At 31.6% G+C, this 12,421-nt stretch overlaps 3 protein-coding genes and 1 non-coding gene across 4 annotated transcripts; all 4 read right to left on the bottom strand.

Moving 5' to 3' along the window:
- Positions 1-61: 61 nt before the first annotated feature.
- On the bottom strand, positions 62-1,064 carry LOC125597745 (callose synthase 10-like; the record flags this gene model as incomplete). Its single annotated transcript, XM_048772282.1, has 5 exons — positions 950-1,064; positions 658-768; positions 431-556; positions 253-342; positions 62-162 (listed from the first exon to the last, which is right to left on the bottom strand). Coding segments are annotated over exons 2-5 (347 nt in total), but the record flags the coding sequence as incomplete, so codon positions are not given.
- LOC125597744 (callose synthase 10-like) lies at positions 724-2,147 on the bottom strand. Its single transcript, XM_048772281.1, has 5 exons — positions 1,795-2,147; positions 1,561-1,658; positions 1,160-1,329; positions 950-1,061; positions 724-768 (listed from the first exon to the last, which is right to left on the bottom strand). The coding sequence occupies exons 1-5, from the start codon at positions 1,922-1,924 to the stop codon at positions 724-726; spliced, it is 555 nt and encodes a 184-aa protein (XP_048628238.1). The 5' UTR covers positions 1,925-2,147.
- A 492-nt stretch (positions 2,148-2,639) lies between these two features.
- On the bottom strand, positions 2,640-2,725 carry TRNAY-GUA. Its single transcript is given in 2 exon segments — positions 2,640-2,675; positions 2,689-2,725. It is a non-coding gene; the product is annotated as a tRNA-Tyr (tRNA).
- A 4,662-nt stretch (positions 2,726-7,387) lies between these two features.
- LOC125597743 (probable xyloglucan endotransglucosylase/hydrolase protein 32) lies at positions 7,388-8,610 on the bottom strand. The gene is made up of 5 exons (XM_048772280.1): positions 8,595-8,610; positions 8,001-8,056; positions 7,899-7,950; positions 7,689-7,789; positions 7,388-7,606 (listed from the first exon to the last, which is right to left on the bottom strand). The coding sequence occupies exons 1-5, from the start codon at positions 8,608-8,610 to the stop codon at positions 7,388-7,390; spliced, it is 444 nt and encodes a 147-aa protein (XP_048628237.1).
- Between the last annotated feature and the right edge of the window lie 3,811 nt (positions 8,611-12,421).

Genomic DNA, 12,421 nt, shown 5'->3' with positions numbered 1-12,421 from the left:
TTCATCAAATTACATAAATTAAGCCACCATTTCCATATCAGAACTAGACCAAAAAAATTACTTGTTGTAAAACCAAGGCGTATCCTCAAGTATTTGCACCACTTGATTGTAGTTATCCAAAACCTTCAAGAAAAACCTCATTGACTGCTTCTCATCAATTTTCTACACATAAAGGTGAAGATTTTAAGATGACAATCACTACACCAACGAGACAATCAATCAGATGACTGTTGTCAAAAAGGAAGAACTCACTGGGTCATTCGGGCTGGGTAAACCGAGCTGAGATTGTGCATTTGAAAGTGTGAGAACCAGATGCTCCCTTTGGTTCCTTACATTATCTTTCTGAGATAATGTTCAATAAATAATAGTGTAAGTGACAAGAATCAACAGCAATCAAGGGAGATTTTGATGATACATAATAACAGTATACCTGAAACCCGAAGATGTACTCCAATAAATCAAACATGTCTGCATCACGTTGTCCGGAAATCTCATAATCATCAGGAAGCTTAGGGAAATGTTCAGTGTATCTAATCGCCTGTATCGCACCACGGACCTAAATAAAGACAAAAGACTCTTTCCTGAGCAAGAAAAACTTGGCAGGTAAAAAAATACTAAAAAAAATGAAAATAATTGCTTCATTCTTGTTTGACTCACTTCTGGGAAAACACTTATTGCATGGGTCATGGACTGCGCTTCTAGAGGGACAATATTGTAAGGAGGTTAGTTCCGCAGACAAAGTTGCATCAGCTTTTTAATTCGCCCAAGCTGAAAACATAAACAACTCAGTTAGCTCATATAAGATAAGTATATAAGATGACAACTTCCAATGACTGATCTAATGATATTAGGAAACAATTATAACCATTCAGTAAGATCTTTCGAAAGGCATCACCAAAACAGGAAGCGTGAAGCAGATTACATTTCTTTAGAATTACAAGAGAAGTACCTCCTCTCTGATAGACCTCCCAACACCATTTGGATCTGCATCTCTACTTAACACCTCTAACACTTCAACTAAGGCCCTCAAAGTGGCAAAGACCTTCCTCATCTTCAAGATCCTATGAAAGAGGGAGAGAGAAAGAAAAAAAGTACTGGTCAGTCAAAAAGGACCCAAGATTTGTCCCAAAATAAGAAAACCACAAGGATAAGTAAGCACATACTCCCAACATTAGACGAAAAAGCAGTTCCTGATTCCCTCCATTTTTGCTCTTCCCTTTGGATATCATCCACTCTATGCCGTCTTTTATAAAGTTGGTAAAACTGCCATAGTCGTTCAATATCACGATCACGGTTTATCGAAGCTCCATCTCTCTTGGCAAGTTTTTGCTGCAAAAGTAAACAACCCCTTCGATTCAGAACAAGTAATCACACCAATTGACATAACATAGAAAAAAAAACACAAGAAAGAATGATGTTTCACCTTAAATCTCACATATAATGGTAGCCAGAGAGTAGAGTAACAATCATACTAAAACCATAGACTACATGTGACCAAAACCAAATATCACAAAAGAACAATTGACAAATATATATACAAGTCAAGAAGATGAAAAATACCTTAATGACTGACATCAAACCAGTTTTGAATTGAAGAACACCTCTACCATCACTGTTAGGGTCCAAGTTCTGCGCCATAGAGTACGCTTGCTCACACACTGCATCACACAAAAGCAGAGTCTAATCAATTGCAAACAATCACAATCACTTTCTCCTCACTCATTCATCCATCATCTCTTCTCTCTTAACAACGCTATACTCTCAAAATCAACGAATCCCACACAAAAAACTTACGGATCCTCGCGACGTTAGGATCTTCGGCCTGAATCTCGTCAGCAGCTTGTAAGATAAGATAGCATCGATGTCGTAGCTCGGCCGAGTGACGGCGGAACGGCTCCGGCGAGTCCGCTGTTGACACGCTCATGGCCTTGGCCTGCCTGAATCTCGTAACTGCTCTCTTCTCAAGGTGGCTCGAACCAGCCTATCCCAATTGCTGTAAACCCTAGCCATTCTCGATTCAGAATAAAAAGCTCGGGCCCTAAACTCGCTGAGCCAGCATGGGGGTTGAAGCTTGAAGAAGGGAAGGAACGAAAACCCGACCCGGGGTATGCGATTCGAACCCGGATGTGGCGGTATTGTGTCGGATCTGTGAATAAACGAGTCGATGAAGATTCCTTCGTATAGTGGTTTTTCAGAATAAAAGATGTAAAAAGAAAAAAAAAATAAAAGTGGGTTTGACAGAAGAAAAAGGTGGAGCGAATGAAATTACGGTATTGACCCTACGTTTGAAAATGTAACCGTCAGGGTCGAAACACGGATTGACTACTAAACGCTGTCGTTTTTTCCTTTGTGAAACCGCGTGCTTGATGCTTTTTACACTCTACTTTCTATATGTTGACATTTCAGCCCATGATTACAATATTAATAGGCTCAATAAATTTACAAAACCCAAAACAAATGGAAACTGAAAACAAAGTCTGTGGGCTTCAAATTGACCTAAAGATTATCAGCAACTAACTACGGTCTTTAGAAGATTAACTTCTACCTCTCTGGCCTAGCTATGGACTTATCGGCCCATTATTAAATACAAGATTCATGGCCGTGTGATATTTAGGGAAAAAAAAATATAAAATTAAAATTCCGACCTGCCGGAATCGAACCAGCGACCTAAAGATAGTACAGCTACAACTACAGTCTTCCGCTCTACCAACTGAGCTAAGGTCGGGATTAATATTTTCCTGCTATAAATTGTATATATCCACTATATATGGAAATTGTGCTTTCTATGCTTTAACTCATGCAAACGGTTTAAAAATAATTATAGATTAAGTCTCAAATATTAAATTATTACTAATCTTGTATATCATTTGAACTACTCACATCTTATTCTCTCAACTATCTGATAAACCATTCAAACAAATTCACTATTGCTGATTAACTATAACTACTTCAAAAGAATAGATTGTATGAATTTTTCTATACTCAATGAAAATAATCAAACAAAAAAATGGAAAGACAGAGATATAGAAAAGGACATTGCTTGAAAGGAGACAATGTCTGTCGAAACTCAAAGACAAGGCTAGCCAACCCACTATAATATGCAGATCTCATCAATGCCCAATGAAATCGTTTCGACGTGAAAGTTCGAAAGCCTTGGCTTTTTGTTTGTTTTCTGATAATAATGTTTCTAGTATTGTCGATAATATTAGTGTTTCTAATGCTTTTCATTAAAAAAAAATGTTTCTAATCCTAAGACCATCTCCAATGGCTTACTCTATTTTTTACTCTAAAATAGAGTAACTCTATAATAGAGTTTGAGTTTGCTCCAATGATACTTTATTTCAGAGTAGAAATAGAGTGATGAACAAAAAAAAACAAATTACTTTATATTTGGAGTAAACCTATTTTTACTCTATTATAGAGTGAGAAATAGAGTACCATTGAAGCATTTTTTACTCTAAACTCTAAGGGTTACCATGATGATATATTGATGTTCCACAAATTCCATACGATGGACACTATAGACTAGTGTATTGTTTCTAAGATGTTGTATGATAAAGCCTCTCGGTAGTTTAACAACGTTCTCTACATAGTACTCTGATGAGTGTTATTAGATTTCTTACGTCGCAATTAGGAAGCACGTGGGAGAAACAACGTAGAGAAGATTTTTATTAGCTTCGAAAGATTGAATCTAGTTTTCAGCAACATTTTCAATGTCTTTAATAAAAAAATTCAAATCGTTTTGCGTATCTTAACTTTTTATTAAGAATAAAGTATGCCAATTCCGACAATTATCTATCAGAACATAATTTTAATGGAAGATTAGGGTCAGTTCACTTATGAGATATATATTTGGATCAAAGTTCAATTAATCTTTGATGATGACAGTACTAACGGGAAATTTGATCTGGTATTTTCTAATGAAACTTGAAATATATATGGTTTCATGTCATTTGGTCGAGCAAATAGTAAATTTTAGCAGAATTTAAATTCACGACATACTGATTTATGCTTTGTCCCAAGTTTTTTTTTTTTACCACCATTATAGTAATACTTATGAGCTCACAGTGATGTCCCAAAAAAAAAGAGCTCACAGTACTAGTTTTCGCACGGTTCCTACCTTTGATTATGGCTTACTCTGCCACTCGCATAAATGTCCACGGGAAGACATGGACGGATTCCATCTAAACTGCTTACGATCTATTTTATATCTTTTGTTGGAAAAAAATTAGTTCTTAAGAGAATATGAAAAAATCATAATGATGAAAAAGAAATAAAGTTACATTCGAACATCTACACCACATTTGAAGTTATGAATGAATGTCAACGTTCTCATAAAATACCAAAAGAGGAAAGAGAAGCATGGGTCAGTAGTAGGCTTGTGGGCTATTTTTGTTAACGAATGTTTGATGTTTTCAATCGTCTTGTACGCATCTACCAAATTCAGATGGAATACTCCTGCTCATTGTTTAGTCGTATTCAACCATCATTCCATTTATTTATAAATAATACGAAAAATATCACAGAAGATATTGTTTTTTTAATATCATGCGATAAAAATTCATTTGACCAGTGATAATGTTTTCGGATGTCATTCACAGAAATTATAAAGTGTATAATCTAAACAATGTATCTACTTACCTATCTAAAAAAATCATGAGAAATATATTCTGTTTAGGGGACTAATTAATCATTAACGGTGATTCCCAAAAACACATATAATTCATTTATTTATATGATTCAATATTTACGATATCTTAATTATATATATATATATATATATATATATATATTCAGGAAGATTTACGGCTGACTTAGATTAAATTTCCAAATTGTTTCCAAGAACTTACTGATAAAAATAGTATTTTGGAAAATAATTGTGGAATTTTACTATTTTGAAGTTGCTTCTTTTCATCTAAGGTTTTTGATTGGTGTGATTATATATTATTTATTAGAATCCAACTATCAAAAATATTATATATTAGGAGCTTGATCGACAAGTGATGTAGATCTTTTCAATCACAACCATAATTTTATATAGCACTAAATATCTTCCAATCATTTTTTTTTTTTTTGGCATCATCTTCCAATCATTTATGGAGATGTTTTTATAAAGATTTTTTTGGCTACAAAATGCAAAATATATAGGACACAAATATATTGGTATGAGAAATTTATGAATAAAGTATAATTTAATGAAATTTTGATTAGTAAATCCTTGAAAATTAAGTATTAATAATTTGAAACTAGTTTATTTAATATAATTTATTTTAAAAATAATTATGGATCATGTTTTATAAAATAAATAGATTAAATTTTAATATAAGTATATATATTTATATTTAGTTATTCACATATAATACATATCAACTTTCTATTTTAAAATCGTTTTTGCCATTTTATATGATTCTGTATTTCTCTGCTTAGCTTAGTTTAATTCCACATAGTCAACTGTCCGGAAAGTAAATGTATAAGCCATATTGAATAATATACTCAAATTAATGAAATAACCTTTCTAAAAATAAAATAAAAGAAATCGAATTTATATGAAATTAATATTTTCGTCTTGATCAGTTGCAGTCTTACTTGTCATTTTGGTCCTGACATTTATTTCTTTGCAATGCATTTGAACTTGTCGATTGTTTTCTCTCGTTTTTTAATGTGGATCTTTTTGTAAATTGTTATTCTTGAAAAAATCACCACATATATACCTATATGCTTGGTTTCATCATAATTTTCTAAGTACAAATTTTCCAGACGATGATAAACAGTTATATATGCTTGGCTTCATCATTTACTCTCAAAGATTCGATGAAGGCCAGAAATTAAAGAATTGGAACCCTCTCAAGAGAAAATAATTGGATTTAGAATTATTGGACCGGATAGTTATTAGTGTTTTTATCTATAAAGATTGAACTAGATAGCCTGAAATTTGTTTATAGCCTGATGATGTAAAAAATAATAGTATGTAATATCAAGCAGTCGTTTGAGATCGGTCGATAATAATTTCGTGACGGTTAAATAAGTTGTTAGCTAAAATATATTTCTGTAAATTTTGCATCGCTCTAGCTAATAGCCTTGTACCCTATCCATTTATTGACAATTGATATGTAAATTGCTAAGATAAGTCTGATCATGTTATGGAATAACGAAAAACATTCAATCTTTTTTTTTGGAACACATTTGACCAACAATATGGTATTGGAAACATTTACATATTCGACAAGATGATAAGCAAAGAGAAAAAAGAAACCTTTATTTTGTGAAACAAAGAAAAAACAGACAATAATGTAGTAGCATAAAACCTTTAGAATTTCCCAATTTTTGCAAAACTTTCTTAATGAAAATTAAAACTTTCAAACCTCAGAACATTTTTCAAATTTTCTTCTAACGCCCACATTCCGGCGTTAAAGAATGATCGCGTTTATAATCTTTGCAATAATTGTATACCTATTATGTGTTTGCACCCATCTCATTGCTTGGTATTGCTTCCGAGTTAATCCGCCAGAACGGTATGGTGAAGCCGACAGTGGATGGCACCGTGCGGATGAGTAGGCGGTGCAACCAATCGCTTTAAAATTGTGTACTTGGCAGTGAAAGGTTGATATTTATAGTCAGCTTTGTATTTACCATTCTCAGTTGCCCATGAAGAAGCATCCCATATAGAACCATAAAGCCACATTGGTCTTAGTGGAAATGTAGCCGCATCTTTTTTGGGTATCTTCTTATGGGAATATCATCCACCAAAATCTGAAACACAAATGAAACAAAAACAATATTGTTTGAATACTAAATAAGGAATATATATATCCCCTGATAAAAAATATGTATGTTATGTTTATATAGTAACATTCTGGTAAGAAATTGTGAGATCTAATTCTAAAATAGTTAGAAAATATTTCTATATATTAAATACTTAGAATGGTAGGTAGATTCTGTATGTCCCATTGATGTGGTCGCACCTCATAGGTGTAAAGGAATCATACTTGGTTAAAGGAACTAAAAATTAGTAAAGCTGGCATTTTGGTTATGCCTAGAAACGAATAACATGAGAAAATCATTAATTATTTGTGACTAACAAAAAAATCAAGTATAGTGTCCACCGTCGTACGGTCGTTGTCTTTCTTGTTTGTCTCTAATTATATCTCTCCTTGCACGAATAATGCAACCCTACGGAAGATCTTTTCCATTTATAAAATAAAATTTCAACTATCTTTGTTTACTATATGGCTCTAGATACATCCACCTAGATCTGCGGCATAAAATAATTTATAGTTTTCTCTTTTCAGAAAAAGGATCTTTTATAACTACACTAGTTATAACGTGTTAGGTTCAACAAAAACAATTTTAAATTATTTGTTTATAAGACCATTAAGGAGAAGAATGCTTACATGATTTCTCTAGGGTTCCAAAGAATAGCATAATGGTGAAAATCCGAAGTGGGATCAAACCACAAGCGAAACTTCATCTCGCGACCAATGATTTTGCCATCACCACTTCCTCTAATGTACACATTTGTTTGAAGTGTGTAAGGCTTCCAAATGTTGTCCCCAAGAATTCGATGTCCACTCATCAGGAATCCTGGATGTGCCTCATTATTTGATAGCTGCAACAATTAATCTTAGTTAGTTTTAATTTAAGGTCATTAAATGTAACTATAGAGAGCTACTTGAGAGTCTCTAACTCACATAGAGAGATGTGATGACTCCAGCAGTGTAGCCAGGTTGGAGTTTGATGGATGCTCCAAAGTAACCTGATCTGAATGGCTTCACTGACTTAAATCCACTTCCTATGCATAGAAAGCCCAAATACATTATCAATAAAAAGAAACAAAAACTTCAAAAAAAAATTTTGAAATATCCACTTGAGAAATGAAAAGCAGAGTTTAATCACAATACCTGAGGTTCTATCAAGCCAGATGGTGAGGGCATTTTGGTCCATTCTCTGATGCTGAGGACCCAAAGATTCCTAAAACCTTTGTAGAAGTTCAAGGAGCAAACCTTGGAGCTTGGCCAGTAACCAGGTGATGGTGGCCAATAAGCATTCACTGAGGATCCTAATAACACCAACAAGTGGAAGATTGGGAGAAGAGAGATGGAGAGTTAGCCATGTTAGCCTGTTTTGGTTCTCTCTTTTGTGTGGAGTGGAGCAAAGAAGAGTGCAGTATATAAATGCAGGGAGAGAGATGATGTGTGGGATGGATGGACATCAGTATGGCATATATATAAGCGCTTATGATGGAAACTGGAAATGAAATGGTCCCACTCAGAAAATTACATAATGAAAATGGGTGGCCCACTCACCTAAGACTCTGAAACGGTCCAAAAATATATAACATCACTAGCATTATTACGTTGCTCTCGTGAAATATACTTAAATTTATGGAAAAAATCTTAGGTTAAGATTACATTCACACAAATTGACCGATCAATTACAAAGGGTTTCAACATCGATTGACATGGCCTACTACAACCATAATCTTGTATTATGAACTCGTTGAGTACATTAATGGAGACCGCAGATTTTTGTTAAAATACACATGGAAGTGATGTTACAAAGTAGTAGATATCGTAATCTTCTCGTTCTCCATTTACCACTCTTGTTCCGCATGTTGAGAGAATTGATGATAATTGTCGAAGCAGCAATGCCAATCAATACAACAAACTACTAGTAACTTAACGGAAATTAATAAGACGATGATTAGTATGTTTTTCGTCATCTTGATTCTTGCATCAATTTTTTCCCCTTTAATATCATAGTTTTATGGTAATGTTTTTAGAAGCTAAAAAACTTGTGGAAATAGTGCAATAGTAATAAAAACAATTATTACGATAGAGCCAATGAATGTCAGATGTGTGTTTCATTAAAGTGTATATAAATGCATTCATTGGATATCTTTCTTTAGCAAAGTTTCATTATTGTACTTACCATAAATGTAAAAAGGAAAAAACAGTAGAAATTTTTGATGGTACAAAATCACGGTAAAATCTTCTCATGACCGGCCGAGTCGGATAATTAAGCATGGAGCAATACCGTGATACAACGTTACCAAACTAAGTACCGATCACACTAGTAAATTCTTCATTTATAAATTCTTTACTAACTTTACCGCAATATTTTCTTTAAAAAAAAAATCTTCACCGCAATATATATATATTACGAGATTAAATCTGTTTTGGACAAAAGTACGGAGACTGTGGTAGATAACTGTCTTTTTTTTTTTTTTTTTGCAACTTAGATAACTGTCTTTTGAAACTCTGTAAAAGTATTATTTTGAGTTTTCTGAATTTATTTAAAATATATTTTCTGTTATATGACTTTTTCATTTGTTTCAGAAATATTTAAAATTTTAATTTGACAAGAAGCCCAATACACAAGATGTTTGTGTTGATAGATTATGATTTAATCATAACGTAAAACCATTAAACATGCATAACCTGTCAAAGAAAAGTAGAAAACATTACACATCGTGTTTCTTCGATCAACAATGTCAACTAACAATAGTTTTGAACAAATGTCATTTCCACCGATCTACTCTCAGGCTCTCAGCCATCTTTGTAATAATACTTTTTTTTTTGTCGACATGACTTTAATATGCCTCACACAACTTTGTCTTCACTTAAGGGTTATCATATATTTAGCTTTTTTATTTTTCTGCAAATCATATATTAGCTTAACTTCAAAAAAATTGGCTGACGAAGAAAATTTATATTTGAGCTCAAGTACTTTATTTAAAATCACATTTTTCATTGTTCTCGAAGAAAAAAACAAATTTTAAATTTTCGGTCATGTTTTTTAGGTAGAAAAACATTAGGATCGCCAGTGATTTAGGTCTCAAATTAATCATTGACTGTTTGTAATTTGTAAACTAGTTTTTAGCTTTTGTTTTTTTAACAAAACTACTTTGTTTATTTACTAATCAAGATTTTGTTAAAAAAGATTTTCTAAAAACTAGAAAACTAGTTTCCAAACAACTATTTAATTCTACACAAAAACCAAAATCTGTATTTTTAGATTTACCAACAATGATTTTTTATTTTTTATTTATCATTTACATTTTTTGAAAGATTTCTTCTTTCATATTTTTCCAATGCTTATTCCCCTTCTCACTCTCATACTTTCACTTCACCAGTCACCATCATGTCATCAAATAAAATAAGTGATTATACATACAATTGGACCAATTATTTTTCATTGATCATATGTTCCCATACTCAATTATGTAAATTCACATTAATAAATAAACTATGCAATAAAATACTAATTTAAAAAAAAAAATAAAAATAATCGGAATTATTCAGAATGACAAAGGGTGGATGATCATATTCATGCAAAACTGGTTTAGAAACAAATTCATCAAATTATTCAGAATGACAAATCCATATTACTATCTTTGAATGTGTGTTTTAGGTAGTATTTTATATTTTTTATTATATTCATAAGATATTTTATTGTTAATATTGATTATTATTCATCAATTTAATCAACTTTTCTTAAAAACATATACTAAAATCCAGAATTTAACATCTAAAATCACCATTCAATTTTTTTTCCAAAAACTAAAAAAAAAGAACTAGAAATCGAAATCCAAAAATAAAATAAAAACTAAAATCTAAAATTTATATAGACAATCATCACCTAAATATCTAATATATTGGTTGATTGGTATGATGTTCAGAGTGCAGTGCTTAGCAATATACATTCTTACACTATAACTATCCTAGCTGTAACAAACATTACATTTAATCACAAAAACTATATTGGAAAATATGATGTTGAATTTTAAAAATCTTAATCAGCATATTTGCTGCTTACAGGAAATTTATGTTAAGAATAAAGATTGATTTATGTAAAATATCTTCTGCCACTTTAGTCATGATTCTTAAGGACTAATTTTGAAAAATCGAAACATTTTTCTTACTAAAATTCAAATATTGTTTAGTATTGATGAGAAATATCCCGCATTGGAAATATAAGAATTAATCTACTACTATATAAAGGGTTAATGTCAATCCACTCATTACCAATTGGTTTTCAGTTGATAGCCTATAATCAACCTGAATCTAAAATGGTATCAGAACGATAAGATCTTTTGACCTAATTTACTACAACTACTACTACTATACCGATGTTGGACCCTCTGTGGATGTTATTCCTACATTGTCCACGCTTCAGACCTAGATGTCTGAGCGTAAGGAAGGGTATTGATGAGAAACATCCTATATTAGAAATATAAGAATTAATCTCAATCTATTCATTACCAATTAGTTTTAAATTGGAAATCCATAATAAATCTGAATCTAACATTTAGAGTATATTATATAATGTTGCCTAATTCATTGTAACAAAATAGCTTTTTATGAATATTTTTTTTTTGAAGAAAGCTTTATATGAATATATTGAACTTAAACCAACACGATCATCAGCCTTAAACTTATATCGATTATAAATGTCAATATTCAGTTTTTCGAGAGATTATATATTGTGTTATTTTAAATTATGAAGTACTTCTGATCCTCTTTTCTTTTACTCGAGCTTGGTAGAAAATTATTTTTTATATTTTAACATAAACAAATTAAATTGGCAGATGTCCCTGAGGACAAGGTTGAAATTCAATAGTATTTTATAATTTAAATTAAATGAATGATTATTATGAAATAAACAAAATTTTATTTAACTGAAAAAAAAAAAAAGCTTTCACTATATTTGTCGGCAATATGAGTCTTGATAGTCGACGGTTGTGGGTCCCTTATGACCGACAAAAAATTCATTAGCTATTTTATTTTTTGTCAACAAAACCAACTTCATTACAGTATTATTTTGCATATTTGATTTTTATAAATTCGTATCAGATCGATCAAGATTACATTATAAAATTTGTCACAGTATCCAGATCATTTAACGCAGTCGTATGATGGTTTAGAGCGAGTTCCTGAGTTTGAGTAATAAACAATGAATCATGCGTTTGGATTTTAGATTTTTAAGATAATTACTTGCATAAATGTTGGTCGAAAATGGGACCGCAATTTTTTTTGTTTTTTTTTTCTAATGAAGTTAAAAATTTACCTAAATTGGATTCGAAATAAGAAGGCTCATTACATTCTGTCGGCTGCTAGACAACTAATGAAAACGTTGACAAAAAAAAAGATAACTAATGAAAACACAAAAACAGTAAAACTTTTTTTTATCGGCTGTCACAAGATCCAAAATAAACACAGCGTTACAATTTACAAAATACAGGTGTTTCAATAGAAATTTTCAAAACCAAAACATAGAATCAGTCAACTTTTAACTTTAAATATAATATCAGATGATAACCTCCAACGTGCGTGGATGAATTTATTATACTAATATTTGTTTATCAAATAGTTTTAACATTTTACAATATTCACATTTTTAACGATTGTAAAATGACGAATAT

Source organism: Brassica napus, unplaced genomic scaffold (genome assembly GCF_020379485.1).
Source record: "Brassica napus cultivar Da-Ae unplaced genomic scaffold, Da-Ae ScsIHWf_152;HRSCAF=279, whole genome shotgun sequence".
Classification (NCBI taxonomy): Eukaryota; Viridiplantae; Streptophyta; class Magnoliopsida; order Brassicales; family Brassicaceae; genus Brassica; species Brassica napus.
The sequence above is the reverse complement of the archived record's forward strand: the minus strand, read 5'-3'. Positions and strand labels throughout refer to the sequence as shown.

Bases quoted from the DNA above. Each gene is read 5' to 3' on its own strand.
- LOC125597743 (XM_048772280.1), bottom strand. The intron at 7,951-8,000 runs GTTTGCTCCTTG...TTGGGTCCTCAG, and splicing joins GTTACTGGCCAAGCTCCAAG to CATCAGAGAATGGACCAAAA. The intron at 7,790-7,898 runs GTATTGTGATTA...TTCTATGCATAG, and splicing joins CTGGCTTGATAGAACCTCAG to GAAGTGGATTTAAGTCAGTG.
- LOC125597744 (XM_048772281.1), bottom strand. From the start codon at position 1,924: ATGAGCGTGTCAACAGCGGACTCGCCGGAGCCGTTCCGCCGTCACTCG. The intron at 1,659-1,794 runs GTAAGTTTTTTG...TGTGTGATGCAG, and splicing joins TCCTAACGTCGCGAGGATCC to TGTGTGAGCAAGCGTACTCT. The intron at 769-949 runs GTACTTCTCTTG...TTATGTTTTCAG, and splicing joins GGAGGTCTATCAGAGAGGAG to CTTGGGCGAATTAAAAAGCT.